This window comes from Pimephales promelas, chromosome 12 (genome assembly GCF_988280905.1).
Source record: "Pimephales promelas chromosome 12, fPimPro1.hap1.1, whole genome shotgun sequence".
NCBI classification, from domain to species: Eukaryota; Metazoa; Chordata; class Actinopteri; order Cypriniformes; family Leuciscidae; genus Pimephales; species Pimephales promelas.
In genome coordinates, this window is record NC_142780.1 from 23,354,921 (window position 1) to 23,374,665 (window position 19,745).

Below are 19,745 nucleotides of genomic sequence, written 5' to 3' on the forward strand. Positions count from 1 at the left end.
TTCTAGCTTTTCTTCTTTACATTTTATTGCAGCAGAGTTGTGTAACTTGCTAAAGACTTTACATTTCCTGTGTACTCTTTCATTTCAGCCTGAAATGGTTTAGGAGGTTAGTCAGAGTGAAACTCACTGGTACAATGAAACTCATTGATGAATACCATTCATACATGTATCTTATTTCAAAGAGTTCATTGTGTTCCTTAGTCACCTTGTTGAATCACTACTCAGGGGACCCAAGGATATTAATACTTCATTATACATACAAACCCCTCGCCATCCTTATGGCTGTCATCACGAGTCACTACTGTGACTACTGTAACCAAACCTCTCAGCCAATGTGAATGACTAACTGTAATCTGGTTTTGTCTCAAATTGAATTTAAATTTTTGAACCATAGTCTGACTGAGATTATACTTCGAAATATACATTAGCACAAATTCCTTTTGCTTTTTAACTGTTTAAGGTGTTAAAATTATGACTCTGTATTCGTCATCTTGTTTGCTTTTGCCCAAAGGCACTGGATTTAGCTAGTTTAGCTTGCTTTTTTAATGTGGAAGTAATGTTTGTTTGACTGTCAAACAGTAGAACCGTGTGATTTACTTAACTGGCTTTACACTTCCGTATCCATGAGTCATTTTTTTTTAATGCTGAATGGCCATGGTTTTAAAATCACATGGGGTAAAAACTTTTCTGGATCAAATCTCTGTGAATGAAATCAGATGTTAGTGGTATATCCACTTCCTTAATGAATGACTGACAAAAAGGGCACAGGAAATGTTTCCATAGCGAAATGGAAATCTTAATATTTTTGCATGTGTGTGTCATATATTAGTGATAAGGAAAGGTTAGTTGGAAAAGTCATTAAACCCAAGCAAGGCAATGAGGATCCAATGAGAGGGAAGATGTTATTATGTCTAACATCTGCCAGAGAACATGCTTGGTTTGTATTTCTACAGCAGGGGTGTCCAATCCTGCTTCTACAGGGCCACCATTCTGCAGAGTTTAGCTCTAACACACCTTCCTGGAAGTGTTTAGTGATCTGGAAAACCTAATAAACGGAAATATATTAATGCCTTAAAGCGGTATCATCCAAAACTGAAAATTGATCAGTGATGCCAATGAAAGGCAATGGGGTCCAAATCAACTTGGACCCTATTGAGATTCATGAAAAAAAAAAAAAAAAAACGATACATTTTTTTTCACAGAAGAATGATAGTCAAACCGGTTATTGACATGACAGAATTAGGACTATCCCTTTAACTCAAATAACCAGGAATTTCCTTATCAACGAACATTTTTTTCAAGATCTATGATGGGCCTATCCACTTGCAGGATGTAAAACAATTGTCTACTTAAAAAGTCTTTAACCAATTTAAGAAAGAATTCCCTGACAAGAACACCTGTCCTAAAATCTTTTAGACCTTCATTAGGAAGTCTATAGTTGTTTTTTTCTGGCTAAGCTAAACAATATTTGTGTGAGTGTGCTTATTTGCTCAGATTGGCTTCGTATCTGGTTACAGGCCACCCGTGGAGTCTAATGAGGACTATGGTAATGACACACACAGGGCCTCACCTGATCCTCCAGTTCACCTGCTGTGGTTACGTGAGCCAGGAGGCACATGGCTGTTAAACTCTGTGGAATACAGGTAAAGCCATGTGACAACACATGTACTAATCAGTAGTCTTGTGCTGGTAGTCCTGGACTTGTATTTTTTTTTTTTTTTTAAGTATAACAAAACAGACATCTTTAATAGCCACTCATTTATAGATGTATTTTTGTTTGGCCAGTGTTGGTTCTTTAAAATAACTGAAATTCATTGACAAAGTGATATCAAACTGTAATATGGTCAAGAGTGAAACTACTTAATAGCCATGCTGTTATTTGAAAAATATTGCAACGCCCGTCAGCCAATCAGTATCAAACAAGAATGCAATACAATGGGCTACTTGGTGTGGACAAAAACCCAGTGGAACATACAGTAATATTGCAAAGAATAATGTTCAAATAAATATTGAGTGTCAAAAACAATCTGCATATCCTGACTGCATTTAATAGTAGAAACTGCTTTGTTAGATGTAGGCCTATTGTCTATTTACTTCTGTGAATGTGGAACCATAGGAGGAGGAGCATACATTAGCATGGGTTTTCAAGTAGGGATCATGGAATACTAAGAGGTCCGTGGAAAAGTTTAGAGAAGAGCAGTGTAAAAAAATATTTAAATAAATAAATCATAAAAAGATTAAACTAATTAAGTGGATAAACAAATAAAATTGATTAAAATTCAAAGAATATAGATAAATAAAATATTAAATAAAAACATTTGATTAAAGTAAATAACATTTGTAAAATATATACAATAAAATTGATTTAAATTATACAAATAATAGTACAATAGAAAAATGCATTGTAAACAATAAACACATTTATATACATTTTTTCCACAGTATTAATTGAGTCTTTATACTTATAAATATTTCAATCATGAAAACTCTCTGAAGATTTTTGCATGGTAATAATGGTTATGACAATGTTTGTGTACTTGACATCTGGCTGAATTGCTGCTGCTGTTGATTATTGCTGTTGTTGTGGATTATTTCAGCTGTTGTTGATTATTGCTGTTGTAGATTATTGCTGCTGCTGTTGATTATTGCTGATGTTGTAGATTATTTCGGCTGCTGTTGATTATTGCTGTTGTTGTATTATTGCTGCTGTTGATTATTATTGCTTCCGCAGAGCAATTGTGATTGTGATTATGTTAGACACACTGCTGCTGCACAAATAGCATATTTATACATAAATTACCCATAGCAGATCTATTCAGGTGGAGCTTGGGAAGGTGGATGTTTTGGAGGAACTCTGAAATGCAAACCAGCCATTTTAACATTGTGAGCAGCAAGCTCATTGGCTTGCAGATGTGACATGAACCAATGAACCAATCAGTTTGTGTCAAGTAGTAAATGCAGTAAATATCATCATGAGTCTCTTTAATGGAGTAGTTAGCTTTATAATGAAAATGACCCCATGATTTACTTACCTACCCTCAAGCCATCATATATAGGTGTATATGACTTCTTTCAGATGAATACAATCAGAGTTATATTTATAACTTGACTCTTCCAAGCTTCATGATGGCAGTGAATTGCAACCAACAGTATTATGAAGCTCAAAAAAGTGCATCCATCCAACAAACTCCACATGGCTCCGGGGGTTATTGCCTTCTGAAGCAAAACGATGACTTTGTGTAAGAAAAATATTAATATTTAAAACTTTATAAAGTAAAATAACTAGCTTCCAGTCCGACTTATTCGACTTAAGTGTAAAGTGCAACCTATTCGAGTAAATGCGATGTACTGCTGATATTTACGCTAAAGCATGACGCACTATACTACTTCTGATGTCATAAATTAGCGTAAGGCTTTTATTAATCCCCTGGAACCAGGTGGAGTTTGTTTATAATGGATGGATATATGGATGCTCTTTTTTGAGCATCAACCTGAGAGTTGAGATGGTTTCTCGAAATCCATTGCCATTATAAACCATGGTGTTTGTAATATAACTCAGATTGTATTCGTCTGAAAACAGAAAGTTGTATACACCTAGGATGGCTTGAGGGTGAGTAAATCATGGGGTAATTTTCATTTTGAAGTGCCTGTTCCAGCTGATCTAAACTATGCAGCCTAACATTGAATTAGAAGACTGTGTTATGCTAGGACAAAGAAATGTGTTTTTAGTCTAGATTTGAACTGACAGACTGTGTCTGCTTCCCGGACAATGTTAGGAAGATTGTTCCAAGGTTTTGGTGCTGAAAAGGATCTACCGCCAGCAGTCGATTTTGGTATTATCAGCTGACCGGAATTTTGAGATCGAAATAGACGTAAAGGACTATAATGTGTTAAGAGCTCGCTCAATACTGGGGAGCTAAACCATTTAGTGCTTTGTAATCAGCAATTTTTAAAAATGTATACGATGTTTAATAGGTAGCCAATGCAGTGTTAAACATCTAAATATCTATAGATGGGATCCCTTGCATGAGGATGATCATAAATGCTGGTTCGTGGCATTCAAAAACTCTAAAAGCCATTGTATAAAATTAAGCAGGCAGAAAATACCTATAGTAGCACTTAATGGAAAACATTTGGGTGTATAAATAAAAGTTATTTTATCTTAAGCAATTATTGTATAATCTTTATTGTCATCTTTGATTCATATTGTAGTTTGAGATCTAATTACTGTAAATTATTATTTTTTCTGTGTTTATTGTGTGAAGCATAGTGTTTCCTCAAGAACACTTATTTCAGTCATTAAATATCATGCATCTTCAAAACTTTGGCAATAAATCACATGTTGTACAGGGAAGCAGTGGCCCTGCTTGATAATTTACCCTGCTGTTTAACTTTATCAAGGTTTTCCTCTTTTTTTTTTTTTTTTTTTTTTTTTTTTTTGTATCAAGTTCCCAATGTAGCTTAGCTTTCATGGTAATCTTGGTAAAAGAACAATTCTGCTAGTCATGGTTGTTGCTGATTCATCAGGTCTCTGACCTTTCCCCTAAAACACGTCACTTCCACAATCTATCATAAAAGATAACTAAAAAATCAAAAAGTGTGTGCCAACCTCTGACCCCTCAGGTGACTATTTTTAATGCGTAATAAATGTATTTAATAAATATTTCAAATAATTCATCTTCAGGATAAATGGTTAAACAATTCCCAGTGTAGTCTATATTAGGTAACATGGAAAAAAGATTGTCCTGACTCACTTTTGCCTTTGAGTCGCCTGACTTGCATCTTGCAATTAGTGCTTCATACACAAACAAAGGAGCAAAGATTCACAAGTCACATGTAGAAGGCTGCCGACTAGCATTCATCATGTAAATAAAATCTCCTTATCTGATCTGATCTTATTCCGGCCCTCTCACGTTTTTCCTCTTTATGGAGGCTTCCGTCCTGGATCATTAATTCCAAGCACATGTAAATGCATAATTCAAAAGATCTTACTCTGTTTGGGAGGGCTTATAGCAAAGATGATACAATATAGTGATTCCATTTGAGAAGAAACTGATTTTGAACATATGGAACTGTTGCATTTTGCACTTTGTGGTAATGCTGTTGTAATGCAACTTTTAAATAAGCTATCTGTGGTCTTCATGTGTTAGTATTGAGAACTCCAGTGATAGTGGTTAAAACAACTGTTTACATAGAACAGTATTGAGAAATACTGAGAGTGAGTGTCAGGTATTGCCATCATGGAAGGCCACTTCTTGGATTCAGACACCAGTATGTTTGTGTAGAGATTTTACTCTAGTCACCATGTTTACAGTCATGGGGATTTATTCAATGGCGTGTGGTCAACAGGTCCAGACTAGTTTTAAGTGGCAATGTGGTCTGTTTTGATGTTTAGACTTTGTTGAACAAAGGCCAGAGGGTAATTGACCTATGACACACATTCATTGTCAAAATTATTTAATGGTTCCAACTATATATGACACTGACTGGTGTTGTGAAAACGTTGTGGTCCAAAATGTTGTGCAATCGGTATGATTTTTTTTTTTTAGAACATAGAAATTCCTGCGGTATGACAGTTACATGAGTCAAGTCCAGCTGTTTTATACCAGTTGTATGTCTCAATTCCAGCTGTATGACACCAGTTGTATGTCTCGAGTCATGCTGAATTTTGTATACCATCAGGTTTGAGAAAAAGTCACATATATAGAGCACATTAGCATAGCAATTATGAAAAAAGGAGTTCAAATACTTTTGTTGTTATACCATAAGTGTGATTTCTGCAGTCTATGAATTAATAGTTTTTCTATAAAAAATCACCATATCACTGTAAAAAAAAATTCAAGATTTGTTATCACGGCATTTTTTCTTTTGTCAAATCAACTTAAATAATTTATTTGGTTGAGATAACTTATTATTTTGAGTTTCTGATGATTAATTTAATCTCCTTCATTGTATTAACTCACTTTTCTCAGTTCAATCAACTTAAAATTTTAAGGCTACCAGGTTACTTACTTTTTTAAGTTAAACCAACAATATTTTTTTACAGTGATGCTACAATATCCTTATAATATGCCGCTTTATCATTCCATAGTCTGTATATTTTGTACGAGTCTGCTTTTATCAATTTTTAATATTCTGTATAAGCTCACGTTTTCTAGTTTTTTTTTCTTAAAACAATAGTATAGTGTCCAGTCCCTTTTTCTTATAGCTTTTATGTTACATTTCAGTTCCTACAATGATCTTAGGTAAATTCCTTCACCCAAGTAGAAATGGACTACGTTACTTTCACTTTTTTTTATTCTGGTAAGGGATTATTAACTTCTTGGTACTTTTGCCACTAAACAAACAAACTGCATCAGACCTGCAAATGCAAAAGAAAGTTTACAAAGGATTGTATTAGTAAGTTTAAACAGGTTTCTTTTTGAGAGTATAATTTTTATTTATTTTGTTCTCCTACACAAGAATATTCAAAGAAATAAAAAAGATGAATTGCAGATTAAGATAGGCCTATAGAGCAGATTGCTTCAATACGATTGACCAAACGATAAAAAAGATGATTGAATGCCCTACAACAGAAATAGACGTCATAGAGATGTGACGTTTAAGAATGGTCCATTGACTGAACACACTCTGAATGTGGCTTGTACTTTGATCTGTCTATAGGGTTGATCTTTTTAAATCTTACTACCCAAACTGTCCAATCAGGAATCAAATGATTAGACAGTGACTTGCCTGGTTAAATAAAGGTTAATTAATTATTACAAGTCATCAAATCAAAAACAGTTGGTAATCACGAAGTACTGGAATTTTTTTTTTGTTTTAAGGGGAAATAGAGTCTGTCCTTTGGAATTTCTCTATCAGTGGAGTTCTTCTTTCTACTGTTTTAAAGGTTGAACATTTCTGGAGTTGTCACATGCTTTCATTTAAAAATAGAGAAACAGATCCCTACAGTAACATTCTCAGAATTTTAGTTTACTTTCAAAGTTATGAAACATTAAAAGAATGTTGATTCAAAGGTATATATATATTTAATAAGGTTTGCAGAATATTAGCACGAGAACATCTGTTACAAGATGAAGGCATTCAAAATATAAAGGTTTAATGTAACAGACACACAAACAATAACCAACTGAGGAGAGAACGGAATTTAAGTGCAGATTCAAACAAGGTAATTCATCAAACACAGCTGAACCCAACCAACTAATAATCTGTATATAAACAAAAGGAGAAGCAGGAAAATTAAACAAAGGAACGGAAGGAAATGAAAACAAACTAGCCTAAAAGTCCATGGAAACCGAAACTAACTGAACATAAGCGTGACGACATCGGGAGCATTTTTTCTAAAACGTTGTGCAGTAGTTGGGTGCCCATTTAACGTTTTTCTTTTAATCCTAAATGTACTTAAAATGTAGCATTCCAATAATATTTGCAAATGATAGCATGGAATGTTCCCTTAAGGTTTGCATAAGTAAGACATTTTTTTTTTAAAACATAAAAAAAAAACCCTGGAAGATGGAACATTCAGATATAATATATTTTTTATAACTTAATGGGAATATTAGCAAAGTGCTCTTAGAACAAATTTTGTTAGCTGGGATGTCATTTTTCGTGGAAAATCATGTTTCTTTATTAATTAATCATGACTAATGTATGCAAAATAGAAAGATTGTTGATTCTCTTTGCAGCTTATTACATATCTGTAGCTTTTAGGAATGTGTAGGAAACAGTCAAAACCACACCCATTTATATCCAGGAAGTTATTTATTTATATCAGGAAAAATTTGCAATTATTTTGTATAATGCATCCCTGTTGGGAGAGATTTTTATTTTTTATTTGTTAATTTTCTTTTGTGTCTATACATTTATACTTCTTGTATCATGAATGTCAAAATACCCACACATGTCTGTATGCAGCCAAAATGCAAAGTGTCATGAAAAGTGTCTTGCTGCAGCATGTTTCTTCCTGGGTGTGGAAAACTTTCCCTGAGAAGAATTGTAAATGAAGGAACTTTTCACGTTGACTAACTCCTTTTAGGTTTTATGTTGATTATGAAGATTAAGGTTTTATGTTGCAGATAATAAAATGTAAACACATGCACAACACAGTATAAAGGGATCATTTTTCACCTGTCTGCTGTTTTGCATGCTGTATTTGTAAATAGGCCAAAGATTCTATGCAATTTGCAGGTGTCCATGTTTTTACTCATTCATATATCAAGATACAACATTGTATTGAACATTTCTGTTGCAAAAACACTTCCATCAAATAGGGGTTTTGTACATTCCAAAAACTTGCTATTGCAGGTTTGAATACCTACGCAAATTCCAAAAATGTTCCAGAGAACTGCTGTCAGACACTAAATATTCTGCATACAGAAATATATAATCCACAAGTACTTATATAACATATTCAAAACACTTGTTTTTTATTGATCCCCTTATCGACGTGATTGGAGGAGTGTCAGATAACATTAGAGTCTCAGATGCACTGTTGGCAAATCAGATTAAAGAGGTTAAATGTTCATGCTGTAATATGATCTCATTATGATTTATGTTAGGTGTGGTAAAAAATCTTTAGTATATAGTAACTAAAATTATATACATTTGCTGTAAATGTATCTGCCTGTTGCATTGTTTTATATCATTGAGGAACGGTTATGTTTAGGATTGGGTTAGGCTTAGGGGCTCAACAGTACAGTGAACTCATTGTTATGTTCAAGAAACCAATTTGAAATGATTCGAGCTTTGTGACATCATGGTGCATTTTCCTGCTGGAAGTAGTCATCAGAGGATGAGTACATGGTGGCCATAAAGGGTTGGACATGGTCAGAAACAATGCTCAGGTAGGCTGTGGCATTTAAACGATGCCCAATTGGCACAAAGGGGCCTAAAGTGTGCCAAGAAAACATCCCCTATACCATTACACCACCACCGCAACCTGCACAGTGGTAACAAGGCATGATGGATCCATGTTCTCATCCTGTTTACGCCAAATTCTGACTTTACCATCTGAGTGTCTCAACAGAAATCGAGACTAATCAGACCAGACAACATTTTTCCAGTCTTCTACTGTCCAATTTTGGTGAGCTCTTGCAAATTGTAGCCTCTTTTTCTCATTTGTAGTGGAGATGAGTGGTACCCGGTGGGGTCTTCTGCTGTTGTAGCCCATCCGCCTCGAGGTTGTGCGTGTTGTGGCTTCACAAATGCTTTGCTGAATACCTCGGTTGTAACGAGTGGTTATTTCAGTCAAAGTTGCTCTTCTATCAGCTTGAATCAGTCGGCCCATTCTCCTCAGACCTCGAGCATCAACAAGGCATTTTCATCCACAGGACTGCCGCATACTGGATGTTTTCCCCTTTTCACACCATTCTTTGTAAACCTTAAAAATGGTTGTGTGAGAAAATCCCAGTAATTGAGCAGATTGTGAAATAATCAGACCGGCCCGTCTGGCACCAACAACCATGCCACGCTCAAAATTTCTTAAATCACCTTTCTTTCCCATTCTGACATTCGGTTTGAGTTCAGGAGATTGTCTTTACCAGGACCTCACCCCTAAATACATTGAAGCAAGTGCCATGTAATTGGTTGATTAGGTCATTTCATTAATGAGAACAGGTGTTCCTAATAATCCTTTAGGTGAGTGTATATCCAAATGACATTTCTTGTTCTTTCAGTTCTTGCCCTCAAATGCATAGAAAAAAGATGGATTCTCAAATAGTCATGGTTTAAATACGTCTTGTAAGAACGGCCAAATAGCATTGAGTACAAGTTATTTATACTCTGATAGGACATTGACCTTGACCTTGACAGCGAACTTGACAGTAACTATAAACACATGAGAACTTGTCACAGTTCTGTTCCCACGACCGACTCTTATTTCAGCTGATCTCTCTGAACTCTTTTTCCCATGTAGGCTCAGTTACTTAGAAACACATTTCAAGTTTCAATTGTCATTTTCACCTTAAACATCTCAATATCTTTCAAAGTTTCAAACTCTTAAACCCCACAGAAATGTACAATGTACACAGTGCAGACACACGGCTGTAGCTACAGTGGCTGTTATGTCACCTACGGCATGACACAGCTTGTCATGTTTGTTTTTGAGCATACCATATGGCATAGTCTGATCCGTTGGCAGCAATACCTGATCTTTTGATGTCATCATGTATGGCATTCATTGATCTTGTTCCCACACCTTTCTGGGAAATAAAAGCTAGTTGCTTCAACTGGGGGTTTTTTGCCAAACAATATCTTGGCAGTGACATGCTAAAACTACAAAAAATCTTGTTTTCGTTTCATTGCGTAAGTTTGCTATAGTATCGATTTTTATTTTTAAGAAATAGGATGTACTTCCTGTGTGACTCCACCATTCGTTCTTTTGTCTTGTTGTTCGTCATCATTATTGTCAAACACATTGCTAAATAGCTTGGCTCTAAATAGATTCTTTGGTGTAAAGCTTTTTATAGAATGCAAATGTATTATTTTCAATTAATAACTCATTTAGACACTCTGTCAAAAGAACAAATGGCAATCACAAAGTTTTAAAGCATTGCCGGAATTTGTTTATATCAGAATGTGATAAACACCGCATACTGATTGATAAGTGCATGCAGAGGCATGCAGAAATATAATCTTGTTACTGCCTTATAGTTTCGCTCTGTAGGTGAAGAAGGATACATGGGAATTGAGTTTTGTTTTGACGGTACCTGCCTCTAAACATTAATCTGATAAGTCATGAGTATGATTGGTATGTGGTGCACCCTTTTAACGTGAATTCGTTTCATGCCTGAATAGAAGGAGAATACAATTTGGCTTCTTTCTTTTTGAGGACCAATCGCATATTAAACCGAAGTTAACATTGAAATCATATCTTAATACAAATAAATCCATTTATCCCTTTGGTGCTTTGTGAAGACATTTAAAATGTTGCACTTTTGGTTTAACTTGTGTTCACACAATCAACTGCAACACATGAGGCATGTTTAAGAACATGAAGTGCTTTAGGACATGCTCTATTGTCAGTGTGTGTATATCAATGTATGTTTGTTTGAGGTGTATCTTGTCATTTTAACTGCCCACCTTTTAGTCACATGTGGTGGTGTTTATTTATGCTGAACACTTTTAAACTGATTTATGGCATAGCTTCACACTTTGACGTACAATTTAATGAATATTTATGCAAACAAAGTGATGTGCTATATGTGAATGAGTTTGCTTGGCAGGTTCAAATGTTTGCAGTGATGTGTTTTTTTCCTCCCTTTTTCTCAGGGATGTAATGAAGTGTGCAAATATTTTTAGCCTGTAGTTGCCCTTTGGTCACATAACCATTTTAATGATTAGCATGTCACTGCCATTTATGAACTGTGTCCCACGAGATGCATTAAACTGAATAAAAGTGACAGACTTATTTCAGATATTTTCTGTTCTTTTAGTTTTTATTCATCAAAGAATCATAACAAAATGAATGACAGTTTCCACAAAAATATTAAACATTACAACATTTCCAACATTGACAGAAACTAGAAATGTTTATTGAGCACCAAATCAGAAAGATTTCTGAAATATTATGTGACACAGACTGGAGTCATTAGATTATACATTTTAAAATATTTAAATAAACTGTTATTTTAAAGTGTAATCATATTTAAAAATTGCCTATTACTGTTCTTACTGCAGGAAATACATTTTTTGGAGGAAATAAATGCCACCTTGGTGAGCATAACAGAGTTATTTAAAATATTACAAACCCGATTGCTCAAGTGAGTTTATTAATAACTTCTGTACAAACCAACTATAGGTCCTATTGAGTGACAGTTTAATTTTAGACTAAATTTAGCCACCTGGTTTTTTTGTGGTCTATTTTGAATTTGGTGTCTTTATTGCTGGGAAATATATATTAAAAATAACTCGTATACTGGGTTTTAAACTGTATTTATGTTTTTGAAAGCAGTAGTGAACAATTTTCCAGAGGACTGCTGTCAGACACTAAATATTCTGTAGAAACAGTACATTCCACAGGGACTTATATAACATATTCAAACAGTTGTTTTTTCTTGATCCCCTTAGCAAAAGGCCTACTCTTCTCTCGGTTTCAAGCTAAAAGAGGTCATGATGTGAGCGGTGGGCTGGACGTTTGAGACGTTACGTCACCGGACTCAGACAAGAACATTCTGTTCTGAGGTCAAAACATCAGTCCTCAAACATGCTCAAACAGAACCCTGCCTTATGTAATGTCACGATGTACTGTAATGCTTTTGACATGGACACTGATGCAGAAGGGAATGACAGCCCAAACAAAAGCAGACTCAACCTAAATACCTCAGAACATACGTGTCCCATCGAGATGTACTGTTCCTTTTCTAATTGGGTAAAACTGGATTAGTAGATGTTTCTCTACACCCGCTGATTAACGCTGGACACAATCCTTTGAAAGGAAAGAGTTTTTTACCCACTATTTCTGCATTCCAGATGCCTGTAAGGGGAGGGGAGGGGGATATGGGATATGTAACACCCCCACAAACCTCACTTCCCAGCAGCGGCGTGTTTTCACATTCCAAAACTGTGAGATCATTTTCCACTGTAGCCCTCAGAATAATGTCTATTCAGTGGCCCTAACAACAAGGTCCTTCATATGGTACCAATCGCACAGCCTACGATAGAGCCTTTGAGCTCTGTACCGCACAACAACAACAACAACAAACAGACTCCAGTCTGTAAACTCTACTAATGCCATATTGTCAGGGGGATCTTTGATTTCATCTGTGAATGAGCGTGTCCCTTCTCAGTTTCACAAATGTTTTTGTATTCTACAGAGACTGCAGGAGGGAGAGAGGGAGACAGAAACAGGGAACACTAAAGCCAGATATCAAAGGATAAAGGAAACCAAACACCATTCTGAGCACAAAGCTCTCATTGACGGCATCAGCATTCTTTCTTAAAAGCCGAAACCTGTTCATTCTCATTCTCACAGAAATTCTAGAATCAGCTGTTTTAAGATTCTAGGACTTTTTGTACAACTTCATGTTCTGAGGCAAAAAAAATCGTTGTAATCTGACAGAGACAAACTTTACATCTGCATTTCATTTCCATATGTCAGAGGAGTGTCCTGGAATTACCATCTTCCTTATTCCTTATGGCTCAAACAATGCTAGCACACCCCTATATAAAAAATACCTTTCAGCGTGGGAGGAAGTGAACGCATGCCACCGTCAATACAAATCTACTTGCTTTATGGTTTAACACACCAAGTGTTTGAATTTGAAGCATTTAAAGAACGTAAACTTTGTTGGGTGTGCTCGCGCACCTTTGGTTTTCAAATGAATGTAAATGGGTTGAGAAGGAATGACATTGAAAGTTTGCTCAGAACATACACTGCAGCTTTGTTCCAAGGACAATTGTGTTCTGTCAGTGCTGCATTCATTATGTTCCCACTTCCCAGAAACGACTAGTGTTTTGTCTATGAAAAATTCAGTGATTAAAAAATACCAAAAGCACCATTTTGGTATACATACTTTAAATAGGCCTATTCCTTCTTATTGGCCATCAAAGGAAATTTGGATATGGGAATTCTCGTGTGTCTGTGTCTGTGTGTGTGTGTGTGTGTGGGTGGATGAAAGAGAGATCTGCATGGGTGGCCTTTCATAGACGTGTACTTTAACCTTTATACCACACCAGGAGAAGGGAAAACAAGCAGAACCATGGCATTCACATGATCTTGACCTCTTGGGGAATTCTTCCTGCAACCTGCAAGTTTATTTTAATCATTGCCAAAATACAATGAATTAAGGTATTGTTAATTTCCAGCCCTGTAATCAGTCCATGTTATCTCATTTAAAGGAATGGAGTTTGACAAAGTGTTGTTGTTTTGTAGTGAATTGAATTTCCCATGTAATATGGTAATGAGTTTCCTTTCTCTGTTTTTCCCCATGGACTTTTACAAATTTTTTTAAAATGATTAAATTGGTTTGGCCTTGGTATTTTCCCCTCAGCTTCTCAAAGGTAAAGTAGACATGGGATTGATGATTTTGATGTTCAATTTCATTAAAATATTTTGTCTTTAAAAGGTATGGCATATCGTTTGGCAGCAATTCCGTATCATGTTAAAAAATAACCAGAGCGTTTTTGGCTAATCTGTCCCAGATTTATCCTGCAGTGGTGCAGATTCAGACTTAATCAACTCAACAGGATCGATTATTGAGTGACACATTTCTGCAAAACATAATGAGTCTATCAGTGTAACTTGCATTCTTATGGGTGAAAAAAAAAAAGATTATGTTGAAGACATTTTTGAAACATCTTTTGGTTCATGACATGCCAAAAGGCAAAATGATCAAGTTGGAATGTTGTTTCCGTGTGTGCTTAATATGTAGGCCTACAGTAGAAATATTTGAAAAATGTTATCTGGTGTCATTGAGTTTTTTGAAGGGCTATGTTCAAATGAGTAAGCAAATGACATTGCAAATTATTGATACATATATGAGTTATGAAGTTCACAACATTTGACAAAGTGTACTAAACAGTTCTCAGAGTTCAAAAGTTCTCTTAACATTCACAATTAGTTTTTTTTAATGCTCAACAACATTCGTCAATATCCACTTTGTCACATAAATAGATGGTGTTTATTTTTATTTTTTTCAACCATTTATAGAAACATATTGCTGACCCTTGAATGCTAATGATCCATGAACACAACTTTAACAACAAGGAGAACAGCAACCACCCATCACACCTTTTCACAAATGATTAATTTTAACAGCTTTGGTGAATATATGTTTCAGGTTATGCCCGACATTAAATGTAGCCAATCATTTGGAAAATGCTGCTTTTTGTAAGTGCAGATTTAAAATATAACATTATTTATATCCTCTTTATCCAATTGGCTAATAGCTATAGGCTAGCTAAGTTAGGAAAAAAATACTCATGGCAAATCATTGGTGAAAATGTGTAGGAAAACTACATTACTATATATTTCATAGAATATATCTTCCTGATGTCATTTGACTAAGCTGTGTGACATCTGGTGTCACAAAGTTTCTAAAAATGAACTTATATAATCATTTCCCAACACGAGGACGAGGGTACTTTAGTTCAGACGTCCTCACTTAAGCTCTGTCTCCACCTGGTGGCAGCGGTATGAATTCTCATCTTCCATTTCTATTAGTTTGGTCTGGAAATAGACCCCTACATCGATTACTCTCTTAATGCCACATTAGACTAGTGAGTCTAACGTTTATTCTGTCATGCTGGCATGAGCTGATAATAATTTGAAAACCTTCAATTTATTAACCTGATGATACAGTAATATTTTGCTTTGCTCTACAGATTTGAGTCCTATCCTGAAATCTGGTCTCAATTTAACCCTGCTCTATTTGAACTTGTCATGTCATTCATTTTATTATAAATACGTATCTTATTGTCTTTACATATCTGATTGATAGTGAAATATATTTAGGTGTCAGGATGAGTTTAGCTTTCAGCAGGGCTCCTCGAAAGACTGCGGGAAACCGCATGTCCAGACTTCTGGATGCAGAAGAGGAGGATGAGTTCTACAAGACCACCTATGGAGGATTTCACGACGTGAGTGATGAAACATCACCTGTGCGGCTTGTCGCGGGCTTGTGTTGACATATTAACGCAAATGTAATACATTTACACGTTTATGACTTGTTTCTGTGAGAATGTGCTCTGCCACCCTGATTTTTATTGTCTTGAGACTGTCAGGAAATCATCCCATGACTCACGAGTCATTGTGCATTTGTGCTTTGATTTATCCCACCTATGCTAAAAATTCACTAAAAGTTTAACTTCATAGAGTATAACACTTATGCATTTTTGTATATAATTTGGGCACATTTCGAATATTTCACCTTACTTTTTTTTTGTCAATATATTGTATGGAGATGTTTACATATTTTTCTTATATATTGTATGAAGCTTTTCACAAAAGCTTTTAAAAATGAACACATTAATTGGGCCGACATAACCCTCATTCGAGGGTGATCAGATGCTTACATTGACGGTTAAAATAAATTAGACATTGTATTGGATAAATAATTCCAATTGAACGTAATCTATGCAGTAGTATGTAGTCATTTGCACCTGTCTAGAGTCTCATCTTCAAAACTTGATTTGTGTAGGAATCAGGTGATGAAGAGTATAAGGGTGATCGGTCTGAAACAGAAGATGAGGTGGACAGTGACTTTGACATTGATGAAGGGGATGAACCTGACAGCGAGCAGGAGGAGGACGGGCCACGTCGGAAGAGCAGAGTGGTGACCAAAGCCTATAAGGTATATGAGAGTTATTCAGATGACTGGGAATATAATGCACGTGTGTTGTATGGACTAGTTTTATGCTTCTTTGGCATCTTTTTTTGAAGCTAGACATTGTATGGAAAAAATGACCATTACATTCTGTACCTAAAGTAAATAATGACAAAATGTTAATTTTTACACCCCTTTTAATCCCAGATCCTTGTGTTTGTATAGGAGCCCGTTAAAGTGGTGCGGCCCAAACCAAAACAACGTAAACTGGCTGAACTGCCTAGGAGGACAGACAAGACAAAGATCGACAAATACAACCCCCCTGAACTACAGGAGGACATCAGCAAGAGTGAGAGTCTATCACTTTGTTCACGCATGCACAAGTGACTTAACCGAACATACATAGCTAACCTTTTTAATGATCAGTACAAGTATATTCTATAATATTTTCATTTGTCCTTCCCTTTAACAGAAAGAACTAGTCACTTCAGTTCATTGCTCAAAAAATGTGTGGAACTAAATCAATTAATCAGACTGATACATTTTTTTGCATTGTGCGAACTGTTAAAGGTCGTTTTGAATGCTTGAAATTTGACCATTTTTATTTATTTTTATGCGTGATATACAAACAGTACTCTTCTTTTACAGATTTACCCTCATTTAACCTTCAACTACCATAAAATAGGTTTCTGTAAAGAAAGTAAACATTATCATAACAACATTGTTCAACAGGAAGTGAGTAATAATAACAGATGTTTTCAAAAATAATAAAACTTTTATGAACCTGATTGCATATTCAATCTCAACTCATAAAACACAAACATAACAGCATCAATGTAGTCATTGTTTTGCTTCATTTGAATTAGCTGATCTCCAGTGCAATAAAATGTGTTGTTGGCTACTAAAGATAAAAAAATCCATCAATAAGTTGTCAATGAGTCGTTTTTACATCCCTTCCAGGAAAGCCAACAATTTACTCACGTGTCGACGACATCATAAACTGTGGGAGATAATAGACAGAGTGAATGTTAGTAAACATATCCAAATCAATATCTGATGAATTGTTTTTGCCTTAGACAGGAAGTCTGTTCGTCAGTCCACGACCGAACACACACGGCTGACGTACCTGAGGCTGCAAGAGAGGCAGGTTGCTCCACGTCGAAGGAAGGGTACTAGACATGAGCGACCTTTGACCCAGGCTGAACTTTTGGCAGAAGCCAAGGTCACAGCTGAGATCAACCTTCGATCGCTGGGTGAGGAATTGATAACTGATACTTTTGAAAATTGTTCTGTCTGTAAAACTTAAATGCTCATAGCTGTTTGTGATTTTTTTTTTTTTTGCAGAAAACTATGAGCGTTTGGAGGCAGACAAGAAACGACAGGTTCATATGAAGCGTCAGTGTGTGGGTTCTGTTATCCGATATCACTCGGTGCTCATGCCCTTGGTGTCGGACGTCACTCTTAAAGAGGAAAACGTGGATGTAGAGGGGTACTTCTGGTTCCTCGTCTCTTTCTGAATGTCTTTATGCATACCTCTTTTGCTTTTGACTCTTTTTTTACTTTACTACTTACTACATTACTGCTTTAGACTTAGACTTCCATTATCATAGGTGGGGCGTATATTTGATCTAAGATCGATCTAATCTTTCTATTGCCTGGCACTTAAAACTGGGCAGATAATGTAAGTATACTCTTAGTGCTCTTATGTTAATACTTTCATTCATTAATTTGACCTAAAAATACCTAAAAAGGTTATTTTTTTCTGCATCTAATGTGTACATACATTATTTTAAACATTTTTTCAAAATTTACTGTTGAGTTCTATCTTTTTTATATTTAAACAAACATGTTAAACATGCTTAAAGTTGAATATAAATAGAAATTCTAGAATGAACAATCAAAACACAAAAAGAAAAACAACTTTTAAAAAGGGATGTACTATATCATACATCATTCTATCAGCAATAAATGATACTCTTAATTATAATTAATTAATTTATAGTAATTATTTATGAAATTAGTGAAAAAATAAATACAGCCATCTTTGTTATGGTTATGGAAAATGTATTTATTTTTTATTTCCAAGGGAGACACTACAATTCATTTTCCTATGCACATTCTAAATTCTAAAATTATTTATGAGAAAAAAAAAATGAGTGCACCTTTTTATCTTAATATCTCTTATATCTTTACATTTTTTTTATCGTTACCTCTCATTAACAGTTTGGACCAAGATGCCCTGCAGAATCCAGGCCCTCACCTTCCACAAGCTCTTAACCAGTCAGTATCAACCCTTACTGCCCCACCTAGTGTCCTGTCCACTAACACAGCTGCTGTGAACCCTGCCAAATGCTCCCGCACCTACATCACATTCAGTGATGATGAATCTTTCCTGCGTTTCTTTCCCCAGTCCCCAGCTCCTCGAATTCCTGTCCAGGAGGTCTGCCCTGTTACCCATAAGCCAGCACTTTACAGAGACCCCATCACGGACATTCCATACGCTAATGTACAAGCCTTTAGGATAATCCGGGAGGCTTATAAAAAGTATGTGACTGCCCACGGACTGCCCTGCACGGGCACAGCGACTCCAGCCGATACCACTGCAAAGAATCTGCGGCAAAAGATCATTATTAAACAAGGGATGTAGAAAAATACAGAATATTCATCTATCTATCTATCTATCTATCTATCTATCTATCTATCTATCTATCTATCTATCTATCTATCTATCTATCTATCTATCTATCTATCTATCTATCTATCTATCTATCTATCTATCCCATCCATCCGTCCGTCCGTCCGTCCGTCCATCCATCCATCCATCCATCCATCCATCCAGTGTTCTTTGGTGACATGCAGCCAAAGTATTTGTAAGTGGAATAAGCTTCATCGATGTATGGAATGTGTAGATTTGCATAAGGGTTTTATGCTTTATTTTTTTTAAAAGCACTTTTAATGTGATTATGTGGTGATATGTATTTATAGTGTATTCATATAAGAAAAAACAGCAGTAACGATTGCTGTCCTGTAGCCTATTGAATGTCATTGTTATTTTTATAATAATAAAAAAAAATTGTCCATCTATAAAATGCGCTTATTATATTACATTATATGTTGTAGAGAACAGACTTCTCATTACAGCCAATGTATAAACTTTGACAAAAATTGTCAACAGAGCTATCTGAACTGAACTTCAAATTCGGGTCTCTCTTAATTGCAATACCGCGTCTATACCCTAGAGGTCAGTCCCATCTACCAAAATGTAACACTTTTAATGAGTAAACCTGAGTTAATGAAACAGATGACTACATGAACTCTCTCTCTCTCTCTCTCTCTCTCTCTCTCGCTCTCTCTCTCTCTCTCTCTAATCTCTCAAAGCCAAAATAATGAAATGCTGACCTCATGAAGAGTAACCCGTTTTCCTGTCTGCGCCAAACACAGAGAGCAGGCGAGTTATCGGGGGACAGACAGCGAAGAAGGGAG

General features: G+C 35.6%; 1 protein-coding gene across 3 annotated transcripts; it reads left to right on the plus strand.

Moving 5' to 3' along the window:
• Positions 1-15: 15 nt before the first annotated feature.
• vps72b (vacuolar protein sorting 72 homolog b) lies at positions 16-19,740 on the plus strand. Of its 3 annotated transcripts, XM_089117743.1 has the most exons (9): positions 16-1,643; positions 12,067-12,367; positions 12,469-12,561; positions 12,813-15,576; positions 16,137-16,289; positions 16,488-16,611; positions 17,339-17,515; positions 17,607-17,751; positions 18,486-19,740. In XM_089117743.1, the coding sequence occupies exons 4-9, from the start codon at positions 15,460-15,462 to the stop codon at positions 18,907-18,909; spliced, it is 1,140 nt and encodes a 379-aa protein (XP_088973869.1). In that variant the 5' UTR covers positions 16-1,643; positions 12,067-12,367; positions 12,469-12,561; positions 12,813-15,459; the 3' UTR covers positions 18,910-19,740. The 3 variants fall into 3 exon arrangements, with proteins under 3 accessions (XP_088973869.1, XP_088973868.1, XP_039535684.2); XM_089117742.1 differs by having other exon boundaries at positions 12,469-15,576; XM_039679750.2 differs by lacking the exons at positions 12,067-12,367; positions 12,469-12,561.
• The last annotated feature ends 5 nt before the right edge of the window (positions 19,741-19,745 follow it).